We start from the raw sequence: 22356 nt of genomic DNA on the forward strand, positions 1-22356 counted from the left end.
TTGGGTTGCAGAGAGAGTACATCTCACAACACAGTTTACTACTATCAATAACATGAGAATAAAGAGTTAGTCATCAGCACATAGAGACTCTTGTATTACATAGGAAATGAGTTTGGTCTCATAGAAATGCGAAGTGATTTACAAAATGTGCTTCAGTAGCAAAGAACTAATCTATTTGGCAAATTTAGTCAATCGAACAACTCTGGTTCGTGAATATATTCCTTGTGTACCTATACATTCACCAAATGAAAGAAATGAGAGAGAGAGAGAGAGAGAGAGAGAGAGAGCATCACTTCCTATCACCTGGTCATTGATTCAAGTCTCAACAATCTTTCCAAAGGGGACAATGTAGTCTCATCACTGTAAGAAGCGGACTCATTGCACAATTAACTTGGAGAATTGGTGAAAATTCCTCTATTTTCATTAACTTCTGAAAAGAACAATATGGTTTACATTTATAGAGGTTACAAGAAACATCTTGAAATTTCTTGAAGTTCTATGCTTCTCAGCACCAATCCTAGAAAAATTGGAAGTAAAGATTCTGCATAGTTGTAGTGCCCCTTGATTTGAATTATATGAACAGCTGACCAGAAATTCTTCAATATCAGCTTCTTAGATGGGCTCACTTGCAACAACCCAAAATTTTAGATGTGCACTGTCGACTCAGTTTGAATCATTTGAAGATTTCCGCGAAGATCCATATACCAGATTTTTGAAGATCAGTTCAGCACTTCCAATAGGAGATACACATCATTTTTTATTATACTAATGGTCCAGGGTTCTGGGGGGGATCTGCAAGTGGTTAGATAGTCGTCTTTCTAGTTGGGTGGGAATTCTTCAAATCCAATCCCACAGGAAATTTTCTCTTCTATTATTTTAAGGTATTCACAAAGATCCATATGCCAGATCTTTGAAGATCCGTGATGCACATCACTTTTTTACATACTCCTGGTCCAGTGATCTGGTAGGACTTGCAAGTGGTTAGATCTTCATATTTTTAATTGGATAGAATTGGTCAAATACAATCCCAAAGTAAAATTTATCTTCTTGTGTAGTTGTATGCACCTTGTATGGTATACTGATTCTTACTCCTATAAATAAAATCTTGATTATCAAGAAAAAAGTGTCCTTTGTTTTCATAAGTTGAATCCTATATACTAATGAAATTTTAACGATGACATAAAAGCTAAATGGTTCAGAAGATTCAACTAGGCTTTAATTGTTCCACCTATATGTTCATTAATGAATGTCCCAGTTCTGGCTTCAACATATATTTAAATCAGAACATTACAAACTCAAACTTTAAAATGTTTTACCTCACAATTGGAAGGCAATGATGAACGGACAAAGGAAATGTCCTCCTCTGTAAGTTTGAAATTGGCAATGAACCGAATGCATTCTTCTAGGCCAGCAAAGACGGTATATTCACCTCCAAAGGGGTTCTTCCGGAAGAATAAATCAAACCTGAAACACATTCAAGATTAGGAAAACAAAAGAACTATCCGAAGAATTGAAAGAAAAACGAACCTCCTAGATATTAGCTTTGGATTACAGGAAAAACAGCAACAGTAACTGAGAAGCCAAGAAGAAAAAAATCCAGGTATTCAGAGAGCGGGCCTTTATGCAACGGTAAGGTTGCTCCATTGTGACCTAGTGGTCATAGGTTCGAGTCCAGAAACAGCCTCTACACGAACCAGAGGTAAGGCTTCATACATTATGACCCTCCCCAGACCCCGCAGTGGTGGGAGCCTCGTGCACTGGGTATTGAAAAAAAATTCAGATGCCACCCATTGAAAAAAGGAAATTTTTATTCCCCCTCTCCCCCTTAAAGAAGGGTAAGAATTATATTTAGACCATTGCAAAAGGCAACCTCTAAATTCATTGAAGAGATTGATGACCAAATAAAACAAGCAAAAGCTTTTGTTTATTTGTAGGTCAATATTTGTGTTGAAATTAAGTCTGCAGAAGAAAATGATGGTGAAAACTTCAGACAACAAACACAGAAGAATAGGTACAATTTAGAAATGCAGATAACCACAAATGTACTTGAAGATTGGAAATACAGACATGGCTTTCAAACTTCAGCCAATGGGGTAACGAAAAATGCCATGTGGCACTCCAATCGGCACCTACCAGTATAGAACTGACTTGTCATGGTACCTAAGTTTAATTGAATTACTTCCAGCTGAAAGCCTGAAACTGACTGATGCAAAATTCCACCAGGAAGAGAAGAAGACGAGCCTTCTGGTTTGGGATTGGTTAAGTTTTCTGGGTCAAACTGAACCTGCGGTTCAAGATTGGTTCAAGTTAGACTTAATTTAAGTTATGGGTTATATGGGTCATGGGCTTAGTATTTTTGGGTTTTATATTGTAATGGCCAGTTCTATAATTCTAAATATGAATGATTTGAGGCCTATACAAGATTAGGTGTTTGTTCTATTTTCTTAAGAGTTTCTAGATACTTTCTATTTTAAGATTTGTAGTTGTAATGGAACTTCTCCTTAGCCCAAGCATGGGATAGTTTCCTTCTGTTTTTCCTTAAAGCTATAAATAAAAAACAAGAGGTCACAGCCACCGACACGTTTTGAGTTAATGAGATTTGGCTTCAGCCTCTGTGGTGATTCAGCAGATTGATTCGTGGTGGTTCGGAGGCTTTTGGTGGTGATTCCAAGGTCATATCCTTTTTAATCTTTTTCCAATCGAGGCCTTTGATCTGAAACTGAATTTCTGCTTGCAAATCTGAGTTTTCTGTGATCCATTAGAGTAATTCTAGATCAAAGTATGAGATCTGATCACTGATCTCTGCCTAATTTTCTCAGTTTCTTGCTTTAACTTGAAAACTAAGCAGCTCGGAATTCACCTACTAAATCTGATCTGATTTTCAAGAGTTCTAGATCAATTGATAGGTCTAGTTAAACTCTACACTCGACCATAATTTCTGTTGGATCTTTAGATATTGAATTTCTCTCTTTTTTTTTTTCAGTCAATTATGCCCATAATCCTATTCTAATTCTATTGACTTCTATAAAGATCTTGGTTGTAGTCCTTTCTAGAACCTTGAACTATATTATTAGCATGTTATTCCCTTCTTAAGCTGGAGAGTTCAAGAATCAGACAGTGATAATCCAACCATCTACAAGCAAAGCTAGAAAAGAGTATGTTTTTCCATAGCATAGTTGTCAAGGCGGCAAGGCAACCCAAGGCGGTGGAGGGGTGGCGTCCAAGTGTTATTTTTTATTTGCCCTCTTTTCTAACATTATTTAGTATGCTACAACATGTACCTTATATCATCAAAAATCAACATTAAGCCACATCAAATCATCAAAAATCAATATTAAACAATGTCAAGTCATCAAAAATCAACATAGAAATAGAAGACAGCAGAACTGAAGAAGCAAGCTATTGGAAGCTTGAAACAATCAAAACATGCATTTGGTTTATATGTTCTAGAACGGCTGAAGTAAGTGAACAGATAAGACACGGAGGCAGAATGAAGGATGGGAAGGGGGGAGAGACATTAAACTGAAATCACAGATAAAGATGCTTCTCTTTTTGAAGGGGAGTGCACTTCTGATTTCCCTCTTCTGTTAACTTAACTGAATGCCAGTTATTTAATGGAACATACATGATCTCCACTAGATAATTTCCCAATAACTAATGTAGTCTGAAAACTCATTTTTCCTCAAGCGAAACAGACGTTTCAACCAGGCAAAGCTCAAAGTAATACTTGGAATACCAAGCCAACAGATAACTATTTTTAAAATCATTACATTTTATAAAAGATTCACAGATTAGACATGTTAGCTGGGGAAGAAAAAGAAACAAACATATGAAAGAAAGTCCATCCCTTTTCTCCTTAAAGCAATGTATTAGTACGTTCAGGTATCGTCAACAAAGAGAAAATAATCAAGAACAGCTACTACTACTAAGAAGAAGAAAGAATTCAATTGTGGAACTACATACACAGCTCGTTCATGATTCTTGGCGGCTCTCCAGTAAGCATAAACCATGGTGAACTGGTAGAGATCTGTAAGAAGAGGCGTAACCATTGGATTTGTCGGTCCATGGAGACTTGGATGCAATTGCTCTTTCTTCAATCCATTCGCTTTCGCCTCCATCTTCTTCTTCTTCAAGAACCCCCGACCCTGCCACCTCCCCTCTCTCTCAAGAACTCGCTCGCTCGCGTTCGTCTTCTCAGCCTTCTTGGGTTCTGTTTCCTTAAAACGAATTAGCAGAAGGGAACCGACGAAGAGAAATGTCAAAACGAGAGAGGAGGACAGAAGGCTTTGATGACTATATACAGTTTGATTTGATTGAAGGGGAGTTGGGAGAGATTTGTAAGGGCCGTTAACATCCAAAAAGCAGGGCAGTTTTTATCGACATTTTAGATTTGTTTGTTATTCCACTCAGTACTAAAAAAAGGAACACACACTGGTCCAGGACCTCAGAATTCCAGATTCCATTGAGGTCAAAGGATTTACTTTAAAAATAAAAAATTTACGCTGTACTTTTTGGTGTCCTAATTCAGTGGGTCCCATTGTTCCACACGTCAGCCTATCGCATGGGGCTGTTGAGAAGAGTTTAGGTAGGTGGAGTTAAAACTTAAAAGTAGGAATATAGTAACCAAGGAGTAGCGGATCCAGATCCTCTATTGTCGAGCTGCCCGACAGGACTGTGCTGCCCAGACACGATACTGCGTGTAATGACCACCTTAACCCCACTTAGGCAAGGCATTTGGGTAAGGGTAAGGCGGACATTACATGCAACACGTGTCTGGGCAGCATAGTCCTACCGGGAAGCTCGACAGTAGAGGATCCAAATTGAGGGGTAGCTGCATTGGGAACAAGGTTCTTAATCCTGGGATTGGAATCGGGATCGATCTACGCCGAAACTGATCCGATACCGATCCAGATCGGTCAAAATCGTTTTGGATCGGTCTAAAGTAGAAAATATCTTGGTTTTACTGGATATGTCTTGGAATCGGTTAGTATCGGTTAGAAAAAAAAAATTAAAAATCTAAAAAAACAGTAATCACAAGGTTTGTGGGGGATTAACCTTATCCACTACCACTATTATCGCCAATTTATGCCCTAATCCTTATTTCTTTGTTTAACTTATCTTGATTTGCTTCCTCAACCTCACCCACTACCACCATTATCGCCACCTTATCCCTATTTAGGGTATGATTTTATGGAATTAAATTCTACTTTAATCGATTATCGATTCCCCAGTAAAAAAATGGAAAGATCCCCCTAATTTTCCGTGGATTTGAAGCTCCCAAATCTAGGAATATTTGCTTCAAAGATTCGCGATGAAGAACAAGGAAACATGTTTAACCATTTTAGTTATATGTATCGGATCGGATCGGCTGATCCAACCACCGTTTCATAAAACCTAGATAGGATCAGCCATATCTCAGGATCGTTCATGATCGATACCGATCCGATCCGACCGATATCAACCGATTCAATCCGAGACTACGAACCATGATTGAGAAGGAGTAAAGGACTATGATCAAGCAGAGGCACCGAGTTCAACTGTTTTCCCTTTTGCGGATGGGAACCTGAATCCTCTCAGAGCGCATCCAACGGATGGGAGCATTTGGGCATGCATTTTGAGTTCCTCTTGTCGTTGGATGTGCATTGGAGGGGTTGGTGTGTTAGAGAGGATATCTTTTTCGAGGCTTGTACCGTGCAATAGTTTTCAAGGCCAAGGGTCTCAATCTCGAGTTCGAGACCCCACCCATCAAGAGGCCTACTTGTGCCCCTAGTTAGCAAATTCGGATTCGGGAATTATTCGGAATAATTCGTTTTGTTAATCTAAGAATTTGGTCAAAAAAGCAGACAAAATAAAATTCAAATTCGAATTCGATTCCATAATCCATAAAAGCATAACAAGAATTACAATGGTTTAAAGCATAACAAAAATCAAAATCATAATATTTAGTTGTAGTTTGTCTAGTCTATCTCACAGCTTGTCAAAATAATCCCTGCCCATCAATCAATGTTATCCAAGATTCGTATCTATCCTCTGCTTATGTTTCTATTAGACCGTATTTTGGATTTATATATTTTTTTTTCTTAATACACAAAACCTGGTCTGGTGGAGTACTTGAATTTCAAACAATTGCTAATATTTTATAAGATAAAGTTGTGATGGAAGCTTGGAATAAAATATTCAAGAATCATTTCTGGTGGTCCATGATTACCCATATTTTAAGGGAGAGAGGGAGAAACGATGAGAAAGAGGAGGGATCCATCTGGGATCAATAAAGGCAAAAAGTAAAAGTGTGAAACCCTACAAGCCCAAACCCCAAATACTTAATTTGATTTTGGATACAATTTGGCTTTTACCATAACAGAATTATTCAAAAACAGTTGTCTATCTCAATTGGTGAACTGTGGTGTGTTTCATCCCCATTCTCACCAAGAGGTCTAGAGTTGAAGCCCCTATTATCCCCCTAAGAAAAAAAACATAACAGAATCGGCTGAAAAAAATACATCCTCTTTTTGCTTGATACATGATTCGTATCAATATTGTATTGGTATCGGTCACCGCCAATATCGATATGGATCAGCCAATATGATTGATCTGATACTAAAACCTAAAAACTATGCTAAAGTGGGCCTCCATCCTTCTTGGTTCATATGAGTTACCTGGTCTTACACGGATCCAGGGTTTACCTGGCCTATCTAATAAAATTAGGGTCGTTGTGGATTTCTTCTTTGAAAAAAAAAATTCAGGAAAAGGGTTGGTGTAATAACTGTGTACGGACGGTAGATACATTTAAATCATCAGCTTTGTTTAAACCAACTTTATCCTCACTTCACAATCCACAGTAGTAATCGAGTTGGGACCAACTCCCCACATGGGGTGTCACCCCACATAGATCTCTCCGCCCATATGTGCCAGATGTGTCTTACACCCCATAAACAGTGAAATTCATGTATGGTAACACCCCATGTGGGTAGAGACTTTGGATTCGCTTTACTCTGCACAAGGACCAATAACCCTATGAGTGACTAATCAGTATCTCTGGTTGAGTATAAACCTTGTACAATTAGGATTCTTTGTACGTCGTTTACGAGTGGCACTTCTACTCCCCCTCATCCAGAGAGCTAGAGGTCTATTGTTGCATGTTAAATTAATTCTTAGTTACAGTCATTGTTCTAAAAATTGGAATTGGATGTGACCGATTCCAATTCTAGATGTTCTGGAGCGATCAATTCTAGGACTTTGGGACTTGATCGCTGGTTTTTCAGATCTGAGAAGTCAATTTTAGGTTTTGAGTACTGATTCCAGTCGATTTCAATTCAATTCAGATCGGAATCAATCACTCTCAATTCCAAATTTAAAATCCTTGACTACAGTTGAATGAAGTTCACTTAAAAAGATTCCATGTCCCATTGATCAACTATATCAAACATTGATTGAATTGTGTATCCAACAATATTTTTAAGTTGTAATTTGTCACATTGCAACTTTCTTTTGGCTTGAAACTTAAATGTGCACTGAATTTATTCTAAAGCAACCCACCAAGTAACATTATCCCTTAAAGCTGTGGAAAGTTTATTGAAAATTTCAAATACATAACAAGAATATTTCACTTATTGATATTTTCCTGTGTTTCCATGTAATCTGCTCTTCCTTTTTCTTTAGGTAAATCAAAATTTCATTATAAGAAAGTATCCATCAGAGCTAAATGGATAAGCAGAAATGGAATGGGCTAAGTGACAACTCTCTTCTCTCATAAAAGAAAAACAAAAAAGAAGCCCTTTGAATCAATAACTAAATTTCCTCAAAACTCCAACAAAAGTCATTATTTGGAGTTCATGAAATGTGCCTCCTTTTACTTACCAAAAAAAAAATGTGCCTCCTTTTTCTTTTTAATTAATTTTCTTGGTCTTGGAATTCATGTAATCCTCAAAGACCACCACATCACACACAGTTGCTGCATTTTCTTTGCCTGTAATAATAGGACATTTAATAGCAGGGAATTGGTCAATTCCTTTGACATAGGAAAAGGACTTAATATTGCTTTTTTTTTGAAAAGGACTTAATATTGTTGCCTGTGGGTTTTATCTTGTGAAGTACGGACCCAGAACACTTTACAGCGCATTTCGATAGGTATGTTGTAATGATCTGCAGCAAACTTATAATTAGAGCAGCACAAATTCCAAATTTTCAATCCTCTCATGTTACTGCACGGTGCAATACTGCATCGCACGACGCTGCAGAGACCATATGGCACAATGAGCCCCACATAGTGCACATGGCCTCTGTAGCCGCCACACGATGCATTACTGCACTATACAGTAATGGGAGAGGATAACGATTCCAATTAGAGCAACACAAAGTCCAAATCGAACGGCACAATGGGCCTCACATGGTGCACATGGCCTCTGTAGCCGCCACACGATGCATTACTACACCGTACAGTAATGAGAGAGGATAACGATTCCAATTAGAGCAACAAAAAGTCCAAATCGAACAAACCAAAAAAAAGTTGAGAAGTAGTAACGTCCAGGCTTGGCCTCTCCCTCGCCCTCAACTCATGCCCACGCAGTAACATGGTGGGCCATGGCTTTCTACCTTCTACAGTGTCTGGAGGGGCAAATGCACACAGCCTGACCTCCCTGCTTCGCATGGTTCCAAGATTTGAACCCACAACCAATAGGTTGCAATAGTACAACTTAACCATTGCGCCCAAAGCTCGTCCACTATATTTCAAACTCCATAATGAGAATAAGTATCATAAAGAGTTGTAAATTCTCACTATGGCCAATTGTCAAAAGAGTTGCTCCTCAGTTGCTTCACAGCTTGAAATCCTTTAATTGGGGATATGAAATAAGAGAAAAGTGTAAATATCCAACTCAAAACCTCGAACTGTTACATGCAGGCACTCACAGGTATACTAGGGGATAGAAGATGTTAGGAGTGACCAATGTGAGACTATTCTCCCATCAAATTAAAGGGTTTAGTACAATTATGTTTTGGTCAAACTACTAGAGATGGATGTAAATGAGGTAATTGGCAAGGGCTGGACAGATTGAGAATCATGAGATGGGAGGTCAAGTGACTCCCATACTCCACTGATGAGCGCTTTACCTGTAAGCAAGAGATATACTCTCTTCTTAAACGAATGTATGATAATATGATGGAGCCCAAAACCTCTTTAACCTTAGTTCTCAAGTTGGATATCAAGAAGAATATCCCCATGGAGATTCATTAATTCAAGTTAAGGGAAATAGGAATCCTGGAAGCTGCAAATTAGGAAAATTATTGCTTGTGCTTTACCTGTCTCGTACAGTCATGCAAGTTCCTTGTGAACCTGCAGGTCAAAAGTTTGCAGGCTACCCAAACTACAAATACCAACAATGCATAGAATGCAGAATTAGATGATAAAAGAGTAATTTGAGATGGGGATCATTTGTTTCTCATTCAAAAAGATTTTGAAACTGCAGGTATTTCCCTAAAAAATATTGGAAGGATATAGTGTAGAGCTAGAGATAGTTTGTAAACTTGAGGCAACTTACAATGAGAATAACAAGAAAGTAGATTGTGCAAGTCAAATGAATCATTGTTCAAAGCCAAGAATCATACTAGGATATTAGATAAAAGTTACATTTGGATCCACTTGACTCTCATATGATGGAACGAGAAAAATCCATCCATAAAATAACTCGGAAAAAGGAAAAATTTTAAGAGAATACATTTTTCAATACTGTCATACACTTTTTTTTGGGGTGGGGGGAGGCATGCAGCTATTTTTGTCTTCAAGTTTCCAAGTGGGACACAACAAGTCACTCATACAGTGGAAATGGAGAGGTAACAATAGAGAAGAAAGGACTATAAAAAACAATCTGTTGAAACACCTAACAAGGTTTAAGAGATTGGAACTAGAGGATCTGAACTGGATCTGGAAGGGTTTCCCTGATCCAGTGAAAGGACTAGACAAACCAGCTAATCTTTATCCCAGGGGCTCTTTGGAACATTCAAGACTAATCCTAATCCAGATTGGATCAACTTGGTCCTTGACTCCATAACACCAAATCAGTGCAAAAAGAATATAGCATAGATATCTGATTATTTAAGAAAAATTAGTCTACCCTGTGAAATCAAAGCTTATTTTCATTTAATGGAAAATTAGACAAAACAAAAACATTTTGATTGCACACATTTTGCACTAACCCACGTATGTAGATAACAAAGATGTACATTACCTCAAAATGACTTATCCTTATTCAACAGGAGATGATATAAAAAATTGAAATACAGCAATTTATTAATTTATTAATAAATCAAGAAAAAAATAGCAATTAAGCAGCAGGGGATGGAAATCTGTCTGGTTCCAAATATAAGAGGTCATTTTTGGTTTGCACTCCCAGAAAAAATATAGGAGGATACATTTAAGGATGCTACAGCCAGTTCAGTTGATAACCTGGCATGGCCTGTCAAGGGTAATGGAGGTGTCCAGGTTTCGGTTACCATTCCCATCACAAAGGATCTGGACCTGCTATGCAAAAAGCTCATCAATACCAGATACACTTGAAAAAAAAAAATACAGATTACATATAACAGAATGGAGGAAGTACAAACCTAGGAGTAACTACAGAATACTGAACTCCCAGCTTTCTTTAAAGGTAATGTCAAATGGGTGAGTATGCCAAGACCAAAGGTTAGCAAAAAAGCTGGCCGAAAACTATGATTTAAAAAATCTAGACCACTCTTATCCCATAAACCACTTCATTGCACAGCTTACATATAGAAACCCTGATTTGATTTATTGGGGGCTAAGGTTTGTTAACCCCCAACTTCACCCTTTATCCATAAACCACCTAACTGCACAACCAGTAGTTAGAAACCATGATTTGACTTGGTAGAGACGATAGTTCATCTCCCCCGAAACCCAAAAAGGAGAAGAAATTGGAAGAAGAAAAAAATAAGGTGGGCTGTGGGGATAGAGCTATGACTAAGCAAGGTTTTAGATCTCGGTCGCGGTACTGGTTTCGCCAGCCCACGAAACCGAGATCTCAGCGAGATCTTGCCGAGATGATGTATTTTATTTTTTTGAACTCGATGCTTGGTTTCGGTGGTTATTTGGCCAAGATAGGGGCTGAAACTTGACAGTCCCCCTATTTTAGGCCTTCTAAACACAGTGGAACCATTAGTTTTTACAAATTCAAACCCAAAATGGTACTTTGATTACGGACCCTAAGTTGGTAGTTACGGCGTGCGTGAGGTCTACCCTAGGCTATTCCACACAAACAAGGTTAGTTCATGTTTCTATGAAAAATATAGTTTTTGAGATGAACAGTTACCTTAGGTTCTTGAGATGCAACTTGGAGGAGATTAGCAGCTTCAATCTTCAATGAATCAAGCTTTGATTAGGTGTTGGAGGTGTGATTTGCCAAAAGAAATGAAAAAAATCACCCAAAGATGGAGTTTCCCCTTCACAGAGAAGAGAGAGGCGAGATCTCGTCGAGTTATGGTATTTTATAAGCTTTAATAAGGTCAAAACTGAGAAATAGCTCGAGATCTCGGTATCTTTCTTGTATTATTTACGTATCGCAAGGCATCTCGTCTCGAGTTTCTACGAAACCGAGATTTTAGCTAGATCTTGCCGAGATCTTGAACCATGTGACTAAGTATCGTACAACCTAACATCCAATCAATGGAGACATCCTTATGAAGGAAAAGTTCAACGATCTATCTCCACATGCTTGATACGATCGTGCTGAACAGTATCGTGAGCAATATTGATGGCAGACTTACTGTCACAATATAGCATCACAGGTAAGGAGACTGGAAGGTCCAAATCTTTCAAGAGTCCTTGAAGCCATATCAGCTCACAGATGCCATGAGACATGGCACGGAATTCAGCTTCAACACTGGACCAAGCAACAACTGTCTACTTTTTAAACTTCCAAGTAACCAAGTTGCCTCCCACAAAAGTACCATAACTTGTGGTAGATTGCCGATCATCTAGAGAGCTGGCCCAATTAGCATCGGTAAAGGCTTCAACTCGTTAATGACCATGGGAAGAAAAAAGGATTCCCATTCCTGGACAAGTATGGGATAGGTAAATCAGCTTCCCAACCAATCGCTGATACTGTCCCTTATCCATTGGATCACCAGTCTTACTAGAAAGATGAACATTTGCTTCAAGAGGCCAACATTCCAATAGGCCAACATCTCAGATAGAAGGTCAATAGTATATTTCCGTTGAGATAGAAAGATACCCTTGGTGGAGCAGGAAACCTCAATACCAAGAAAGTAACGCAACTTACCTAGGTCCTTGATCTCAAACTCTTGACAAAGTTAAGTATTTTGGTGAAAAACTTCTTCTATGTCCCTCCCAGTGACAACAATGGCATCAACGTACACAATGAGGATAGTCATCTTGGAATTAGTCCGCTTAATGAACAAGGTGTGATCAACATTGCTTTGAGTGTAACCGACAGACAACATAGCTTGGTGAAATCTCCCAAACCAGGCACGAGGACATTGCTTCAACCCACACAGAGCTTACTTGAGCTTGAAAATTTTTCCCTTCGTTTTCTGACATGATTAACTAGGAGGAATCTCCATATACACTTCTTCTAGTTCACCATGAAGAAATGCATTCTTGACGTCAAGTTGTTGCAAGTCCCATTCTAGATTCACAGCACACAAAAAAATCACACAGATGGTATTCATTTTTGCAACTGGGGCGAACGTCTCTTGGTAATCTAGACCATAGATCTGAGTAATCCTCTAGCAACCAGCCTGGCCTTGTACCGGTCTATAACTCCATCCATATTCTGCTTCACAGTGAAGAACCATTTACAACTCACTATCCTTATCTATGGTCGAAGAAAGACCAAATCCCATGTACCATTCTTCTTTAGGGCTTGCATTTCTTCATCCATGGCCGCCTTCTACCATGGTTCTATGATAGCTTCCTACTAATTCAGGGGAATGGAAACAGATGACAAGGAAGACACAAAGATATGATATGAAGGAGAAGAGAGTTGTACAAAACCACCTGAGCAATAGGGTGTTGAGTACAAGATCTCGTTCCCTTTCAAATAGCAATGCGCAAGTCAAGAGATGGGTTAGAAATAATAGGAGAATCATAATGAGTATTACCTGACAGAGGGTTAGAACTTGGATTAGGAGATGGTAATTGGTTGGGTGGTGTAGATGCCACTGAGGTGGTGTCTATTTGCTGCTCAAGATTCCGACGAACATATACTTTTATGGGCGACTGAACATGAACATGCGTCTTCCCCTGAACTAAAGGAACTTGAGAAGCAAAGTCAGAGTCAAGAATAGGAACAGCCAGAGGCACAACATCTTCATCAAACAGAGAAGAATCCTCCCCATGAAACACAACATCCATAGATACAAAGACCCGACAAGAAGGAGGATGATAACACTTGTAGCCTTTCTGGGTAGCAGAGTATCCAATGAACACACACTTAAGCCGGTGATCAAACTTGCCATGGAGATGGTAATTCCGGATAATACAAACACAGCCGAAGATTTTAGGTGGTATAAGAAAGGTGGAAGAACCATGGAGAACTGCAATAGGAGCCTTGAAGTCAAGGACACGTGTTAACATCCGGTTGATGAGGTAAGCAGCAGTTAGGACAGCTTTACTGCAATACTGAGAAGGAACATGCATTTCAAACAGAAGACCACGGGCCACTCCAACAGATGTCTATCCTTGCGTTCAGCCACACCATTTTGAGCCAGTGTATCAACGCAACTGGTCTGATGAATAATCCCCTGAGTAGCAAGATAAGACTGGAAGGATCTCTCCATAGATTCCTTATCATTATCACTACGGAGAATTTTGATGGAGTTAAACTGTGTACGAACCATGTTGTAAAAAAGTTGAAAACAGCGAAACACTTCACTCTGTTGGTGCATCAAATAAATCCATGTAACCCGTGTATGACAATTAATAAAAGTCACAAACCATCAATAACCAGTAATGGAAGAACAACGGGCAAGGTCCCACACATCAGAGTGAATTAACATAAAAGGAGAAGAACTTCTATTATTTAAGTTGGAATAAGTTGAACGAGTTTGATTGGCTAAAACACAAGCATCACAAAAGAAATCCATGGGATTACAGTGCTGAAATAAACTGGGAAAAGTTTTAACTAAAGTGCCAACAAGAAAATCATTCATACTACAGAAAATCTTCCTTCGCTTATCAATGTCACTCACTAATCTCATGGATCAGAGAGAGATTGATAGTCAATAAAGAATGAACCTGGGAAAGGTTGCAAGGTAAAAAGACTTTAATCCTATGTAAATTCATCAGAGATATTTTGAATTAATGGTGTGATTGACATGAGTTGTTTCCTCTTTTAAATGTAGAAAGTGATTGGAATTACAGTTTGTAAAATTTGAAGCATGTGTCTCTTCACGAGAGACAAAATATCATTAAGATGTTAGTAGCCCATGCCTATATATATAGACTGAGGACAGAGGTGTGGTAGAGCAGGGTGCATAAAACCGATAGAGATAATGTGCACTATAATTTACTTGTTATTTTTCTTGGGTATATATTAAATCAAATCCAAAATGCATATTGTTTAAAACTGCATTAAATATTGTATCAAATAATTTTCAATTTTTCAAAAAATCTTTTTTACCTCTGCATTAAATAAAATTTTTAATTAAAACAAAGGGCAATTAAAGAAGGTTACAACTTCTTAATTCACCACTTTGGTGACAACAAGTTGTTCCCTTCTTATAAAATTTTAACTTCATTTATACCAAATATGCACAAACACATCTGCAGAATAGCATATTTTTTTATAAAAAATGCCTGCTTCACAGTTAAAACTTGGGCCCAATAAACAAGAATGAATTTGAACCTATGTCCATGACTTATTCATTGAATACTCAAGAATGTTAAAATCTCAATTCTTCCCAATCAAAGGGGTGGTCTGTCTTGCAATCTGAATCAGTTTTTTACTAACGAGGTTTAATGAAATTCTCCTAGAGGGATTCGCAGAAAAAAAAAATTAAAAAAGAGATGGTCTGAATTTGAATGAACAAGGTTCAGAAAGCATCAATTATACCAGTAAAGCCAAAATCAGTACAAACATCAAACCCACTTCATGAATAGAGAATCAAAGTTTAGTAGAGATAACCCACCTGTAAATAGCAGGTTCGATGAGTCATCATTTCCTGGATGAGGTCGTCGGTGAGTTCCGGCAGTGCAACCCTAAGTTTTTGAGTTGTAGCAGGTTTGAGTTGTGCCTGCCTCCGCAATAGCTGACCTACGTAGACATTGGTCAGTCCTGTCTCCTCCGCAATCTGACTATAGCTCTTACCGGTCTTCTGCTTCACAGCAAGAAGACGGGTCACCACGCTTGCTTTGCTCTCCATTATTGGTCACAATATTGTAGAACTCTCGTCGCCCCTTTCGGCTTTTAGAACACAAGTGCTTCAATTCTGTGAATGGCCCTCTCCCGCAATTTTCACTCCAATTTAAATGGTTAGTTTTTCGGATATTTTTAAAATAAAGATTTTTTGAGGCATAGTCGTGGAAAAACCCAAACCAGCCCCCAAGGGACGAATAAAAAAACATATGCAATGGAATAGTTACTCTTTCTTCTCTTACTAATGGAATGGTTATTTCCATGCTTTTACTTATGTGCTAATGAATGAACTATGGGAGCTTCGATTTTGACCTTTGAAGCTAAATAAAAGTCGGGAGAGGGTTCTACATATGGGTGTAAATGAATAGCTGAAATCTATTTCCATATCTGTGTCTATCTATTTAGCACTATCCGAATCTACCCGAAAGCAAAACGGATAAGGATATGAATAGGCTATAGCTATTTGAGAAGCTATATTTACATGTAAACAGATAAAATATCTTATCTGTATCCATTTAGCACTATCCTAATCCATCCGAAAGCCGATCGGATGCGGATTCGGATATAGCACTATCTGAGCCGAATCCGATCCGTTTACATCCCTAGTTCTACATGAGTGTGGTAAAATTGTATTTCTAGATTGGCGGACAACGAGGACATTTCATGTGAAGAGTAGAGTGATAGATATAAAGATGCTAGTATACCTGTCCTGGCAGCTTAGAAATTTTTTTTTGGATATAAGTCACTCATGTTTCCTCCACCAGTGGAACAGGATTCACCCATCCATCTAGGATTATTACTCTGTTTCCTACTTTACGGAGTCAATAATACCCTCCCCATCCTGATACCCAAATTCACAGACAAGGGATTCTCCATTTGTCGTGGGTGAAAGGAAACTGCCTTCTTTTACGAATAATAATTTCCGGCAAAGGTATAACTGGGCTGGGCTAAGTTGGATTTTCAAAAACTCCAGCCCAACCCTAGGTCTCCTTAACATAGGTTAGGCCTGGCCAGGCCCAGCCCGGTCCAATCTCATCCAGCCCACTCATTTGGTAAAAGATACTTAGATAAGATTGAAGTCTTTGTTATCTGATCCTGTGGTGAGTTTATCGATTACCTTATGACGAAAAAGATAGTAAAATTTAGGTTTTATTGTCAGCCTTTGAAGTTTTCCACATAAGCATAAACCTCAAAACATGTAAATTTATCATCTTCTTTGGTTTGGTCAAAGATATATCTATAGTGCATTGTTAATTGCTTTCAATCTAATGTGAATGGTTTACCCAAAAAAAAAAAAAAAAAAAAATTTCTAATATGAACGTTTCTTTTTTATCTGCAGTGCCTTTGTTGCTTTCAATCTAATGTGGTTGTTCCTTGTTTATCCAAAACATTAAAAGTGATTGAATGTTAATGTTCATGGATTTTCACTAAATGTCTAAACTGGATATATGCATTAGTTTTAAATTGAAGAATATTGTTTCCATTACTACTAGGATAGCTCTAATGTGACTAGGGTTAATTAGTAGGATATCTAAGTCTATTGAAGACAATGTAGACATGTTTTCATTTGCTTAATCTATTTTTGCCTTTTCATTAAAAAAAAAAATATGGTGGTTTGATTCCAGCACAACCCATTGGTTAGCATACGTCGTGTTTCGATGAAGATACATTGACTAAGATTTGTAAATAGTCATATTTGGATTGAGGAAATTTTAGTTTGGGGAAAAAGACTATCTTCGGGGTGTGGCCCCTATGCAACCGTCGCAACACAACATTGGGCTAAATGAGTGCCACATCCCCCATGAAAGATGAAAATACCACCCTTGTTGATGCTTTCGCACGTGCTCGATCCCACTGCCTTTGAGCTGACGTAAGAGCACTCCCAAACGGAGATTTTCAAACGGAGAATGTGTTCCCTTTTAGTTTTACACCACATGAATCCGAAAGTAAACAAAGATGGCCATTATCAGCCTAGCTTATGAAAATGGGATTGGATCTAGCTAGCTAGATGTTAACTGCTCTATTTTAAGTATTCCACACTTCTACTGCATAAACCAAGCATTCAAAATATCCATACCTAAAGAAGATCTGTCCTGCCCTACCCAAATCTTAAAAGGGAATCTAATTTTAAGTTCCAAAATGGATTAATTGCTTAGCAAAAAACAGAATATCAGATTAGGCCCACTCAATTTTATGCCTTATCAAGCAACTTGTGGTTTGAATTTGACCACAACCACCTATGAAAGAAACGGGCACCAGGCATGTTCTTTCAATTTTTGTTGCATATGAACTCCATTTCTCTAATAAATGAATGAAGGGAAGGAGTGAAGCCAAATCACATGCATTCGAGGCTGGTTGCTTGTATTTATAGAAAAGAACCATACTGTTCTGTTGGGTTGGGTTGGGTTGATGGGTACGTATGTGGCCATAGGCGATTAAGGGTAGAGAGGTCTTTCATTGAGGAATGCCAAGCAGACAGCTTCGTGCTGCGGGTCTCCCTTGCCTATTCTTCCATTTGGAATCAAAGACAGGTCACTTCACTAAGGCTGTCAGGAATGATAGAATAGGATTCGAAAGCTGAAACTGAAACCGGTTGTTTAAAACCGAACCAACCATATCGAAGCGAAACAAATTCAGTTCAATTTTGGTTTTGAAAAAATAAAATTTTATTTGATTCGATTCAATTTCGGTTTTAGATTGAAAATCATATATTTAAACTTGAGCGGAATTTAATAAAATGAATATACTAAACCCTACAATCATGCATGTATATCTTTATTGAGTTGTGTGAAATTAGTTACTATGAGGTTTTTTTTTGGGTAAATTTCATGGATACCCCTTGTAGGTTAGTCAAATGGCACAGACATCCCAAAAACTACCAGACACCCTTTATAGTATGACTTGATTACTATTTAGTCCACTCCGTAAGGTATGTACAGTTAAGTGATGGTTAACTATTTTTTAATGATGAAAATACTTTTACCATAGGATGAACTTTCCATAATACCCTTAATGTTAAAACCCCAAATAAAACACCATTCTCATCATTATCTTCGACAAGGAGGAAGAAGCAAGAACTACAAGGGAAAACTTCCGATTGATGCCAAAAACTTCGATTTCCATGTTTTGAAGGCAGAATAAACACGAATAGCAAGACTGGTAACCGCGGTATACTTTCCCTCATAGAGGTATCTTCTCTCGAATGAGGTGCCAAGCCAGTAATCATATCTCATACCTGAATTGATAGATTCTCCAACCACAACTTTAATTTCAAAAGATCTACTAAATATATTTTAAATGTTTTCAAAGTATAATTGTATAGTTCATTCTCTGTAAACACACGATTTAGAGTTGTGATCTTCAAAAAATGGCCGGGTATTTGAGACCCACAAAGTGGTCAAATTGAGAAGATGATATGATAAATATACGTTAAATAAAGTGTGGGTCCATACGATTTAATATCATTGACGGTCCCATGTAAACAAAAGCGAAGCAACTTAAATCCTTGATGGCCACCAATGCCATGTCATAAGAACTCCACTTTCATGTCATAAGGCCTTATCCATTTGAGTTTGGTTTCTTTATAGTTTATATCTTAACAATTAATAAACAAAAATTAATTTATTAATATAATTAAGTTTAATTAGTTTATTAATACAACTAAATTAAAAATGTTCTTACGCCGCCTCACCTAACTTTAAGGTGAGTGCGGAAAGGTTTAAGTGGGATTAATTAAGATAAATAAGCCCAAAAGGAAGTTAATGCCACAGCCATAAATCTGATATTGGCCACCTCGAGCGGATCCCAGGCCAGTGGATACTGCAAGGCAATCAGAGATCGAGATCACGCGTGCTAGGGTGGCATCAACTGCCACGTGGAAAATTATATTAAAACCCCACTACAAGCTACTGTGTAGTAGGCTGAATCGGAAACCAACTAGGCTTGCCACCTTTACTGGAGGGGTTGACAGGATTTGTAATAAAAAAGTAACAAAATTTTGGGAAAAAGGCCAATGCTTTTTAGCTTTGCACCTCGCCCTTTGCCACTAAATTTGTATCTTTTTTTTTTTTTTTGTAAGAACTAAATTTGTATCTTATTGGTTACTAAAATGGAGAGAGGAGACCAGCCACGTAGGACGTCTAAAGAAAGAGAAAAGGGTCCATGTCCTTGATGGGACCCATCCACCCTCGCGTTTAAGATAAGGCGCATCTAAGTGATGTTAATGTATGTGGATAAGACTTGAAAACTTTTACCCAAAAAAAAAATAAAATCATAAGACTTAAAAACCAGAATCAAGGATACATATTGTTGGGGGTACTATGTTTTGTATTATGTCATTTGGTTTATGATAAGGATGGCAATGGATATTTGAAAATTTGTATTCGATCTGCGTTTGTATTCATTTAGGAGAATTCAAATTCGTCTGAAAACTAGTCGGATACGAATATGATAATCACCCTATCCGATCGATTATAATTCGATTCGTTTAGCAATCCGATGGTAATAAAATGTCTGAATTATATCTTTGTGTCCGTCTATTCGATTAAGTTACCTTATTGAATTTGATTTTTTTATTTTTTATAATTTTATAAGTTAAGATAATGTGATTTTATTCTAGATTTCTTATAGGTTTATATATATTGTTTTATGCACTGTGATACATGGATCACATATCTATTAAAATAAATACAAGATAAAATCAAAAGTAAAAAGCATAAAAAAAATAAAAGATAAAAAAGATAAAAGAAAAGTTAGTTGTTAAAGTCTCAAGTCTTAACCCTAACCTTCATCAACAAAACGGTAAAGATACCAACGGATAGTCGAAAATCCGTATTCGATCAGTGTTCACATCTATTTAGGAGAATTCGTATTCAAAAAATTCATTACTTGGAAACTATCCAAATCCATCCAAAAACTAATAGGATATTATCCAAATCTATCAGAATATAATCGGATACGAATATGATAATGCCACTATTTGATCGAATTCGATCAATTTACATGCTTAATTTGTGGGTTGATTTTGAAGGGTCGTGGAGATATGAGTATTTCGGTAAAATTCTTGTATAGGGTTTCGCTATAAATATTAGGGATGTAAATGGATAACCAAAAATCTGAATTCGATCCGCATCCATATCCGTTTAGGTACATCCGTATTTGTTTAGAGATATCCAGAAAAAATTTGAATATTCTGATAAAAATCCTTCAAAAAAAAATAGTCCAAATACTTAATAATAAAAGATTAAGTAAATAATGATCTTGAGGGTTTTTAAAGATTCAACAAGTTCTAGAATATGAGGGAAAGAGAATCATGACCTAAGAGACATGGATTGAGAGTGAATTATATCCGCTAGGGGGAGGAAGGTCCAAGTTACACAAGGCAGAGATGTAAACGGATGGTCAAAAATCTGAATTCGATCCACATTTGAATTCATCCAAATCTTTTTAGAGATATCCATATTCGGCCAGGGAATATCCGGATCCGATCACATCTGATCCGTATCCGAGCTGAATCCGATCCATTTATAGGCCTAATAAATATGTAGCGAGGGTTCTTTCTCTGCAGTGTAATTTGAGAGAGGTTTGAGGACGAACGACTGTAATCCTAATATCCATTGATAGTAAAATAGATCTCATCTCACCGTGGTTGTAGACAATCTTATCGAACCACATAAATTATTGTGTTCATTTGTATAATTATTTTTTGCGATTTTCATTCTTTTCTATATCATTTTAGGATTCGTTTTTTAACAACATATATGCTACTTTCTCTCTTATTTTTTTTTTTTTTTTGGTCGATGCCTTCTCTCTTACTTATAACGTTGGTTTAAAGAAGAGGAACAAAAATAGCACATGTTTCAATAGCTCAATGGCTCATGTATGCACAATTGTATGCATACTTGCAATTTTGCACAGAAAAACCAGCCTTCAGAGGAACTGTATTATGTATATAACTATATAAGTATAGGGACAGTGATATTGAGCTGGTAGGGGTGGAAAGCCAACCAATGGAGATGGGGAGAGATATTTTTTTTTTTTGACAATTTTCAGAATCTTTGGCCGTTTCTTCATCATCTCATTTATTTTTTAGCCACTTTAAATGGGCAAAAATTAGCTACTGCTTGGGTTGCAGCTATGTTCTTGCTTCCCCAATTGTAGGCATCGATTTGGAATTCAAAAGGGTATTTTAGAAAATACAAAAATCTAAAAGGATATTTGTGAAACCAAGGGGAAAGAGATTATTCCAAGTCGGGGCCAACAATTGGAGGCGCTGCAACCAATTTTATCCGCTTTAAATATATCACCCAGAATAAAGGGTTTTTTATTTATTTATCATTCTCATCATTTTAACTATGGTCCAGATTAGTTCTATGTACATGAAGGGTCACATACGTTTTCAGGACAACATGTGTCATTTAGTTCGATAAATGTTCTTCAATGTTGCCATTAAGAGTGTTTAAAAAAATATATATGAAAAAAATACATGTCCTCACGAAACCATACATAAGAATTTGTTACTCGGCAAATAGGGGAGTTGATGAGCTGACTAGCCAATAAAGGTGTTTCATTTTGGGGGCTGAGGTGATAAATGATAGGAGCAATATTTACTCTAAATTTCTTTTTTGACACTCAAATAAGAGGCGTTGTTCTTTGTGCCACAGTGCAGGCTGCTACGCCCAAGCACATGGGGGTGGGCACAATGGCCACCCTGCCCCCCCCTGAGTGGCAGGCTCATGTGCCTAGGCACAGCTTGCGCTGCAGCACAAAAAACATTCTCCCCTCAAATAAATACAACTTTCACTTCTCCTTCTCCCATCGTATTTTTAAAACCCCAATTTACCTAGGTACCCTCCATCTCCTTTCATATTCTCCTTCCATCACCACCTGCCCTACCCTACCCTCTGCATCTCTCCCTACCCACCTCCCCCTCGTCCCTCACTGCTTTCTGACCTTAATTCCACCCACACCC

General features: G+C 37.7%; 1 protein-coding gene and 1 long non-coding RNA gene across 5 annotated transcripts in view; one reads left to right on the forward strand and one right to left on the reverse strand.

The window, feature by feature from the left end:
* LOC122657552 (nicotinate phosphoribosyltransferase 2-like) overlaps positions 1-21158 on the reverse strand; it is a 62230-nt gene extending 41072 nt beyond the window's left edge. For 2 of the 4 annotated variants that reach the window (XR_006332323.1, XM_043852290.1), the window contains exons 1-2: positions 3964-4188; positions 1317-1464 (exon numbers count right to left, since the gene is read on the reverse strand). Coding sequence is in view for 3 of the 4 variants with exons in the window: in XM_043852290.1 (XP_043708225.1) it covers positions 1317-1464; positions 3964-4118 (303 nt within the window). In the remaining variant the exon portion in view is untranslated. Of the gene's footprint in view, positions 1-1316; positions 1465-3963; positions 4189-15159; positions 15167-21152 lie in introns of those variants that run through there. The other 2 variants (XM_043852288.1, XM_043852289.1) reach the window with 2 other exon arrangements.
* Positions 1111-21027, forward strand: LOC122657560. Its single transcript, XR_006332324.1, has 3 exons — positions 1111-1123; positions 13544-13547; positions 20964-21027. It is a non-coding gene; the product is annotated as an uncharacterized LOC122657560 (long non-coding RNA).
* Positions 21159-22356: the final 1198 nt, after the last annotated feature.

Source organism: Telopea speciosissima, chromosome 4, assembly GCF_018873765.1.
Source record: "Telopea speciosissima isolate NSW1024214 ecotype Mountain lineage chromosome 4, Tspe_v1, whole genome shotgun sequence".
In the NCBI taxonomy this organism is placed as follows: domain Eukaryota; kingdom Viridiplantae; phylum Streptophyta; class Magnoliopsida; order Proteales; family Proteaceae; genus Telopea; species Telopea speciosissima.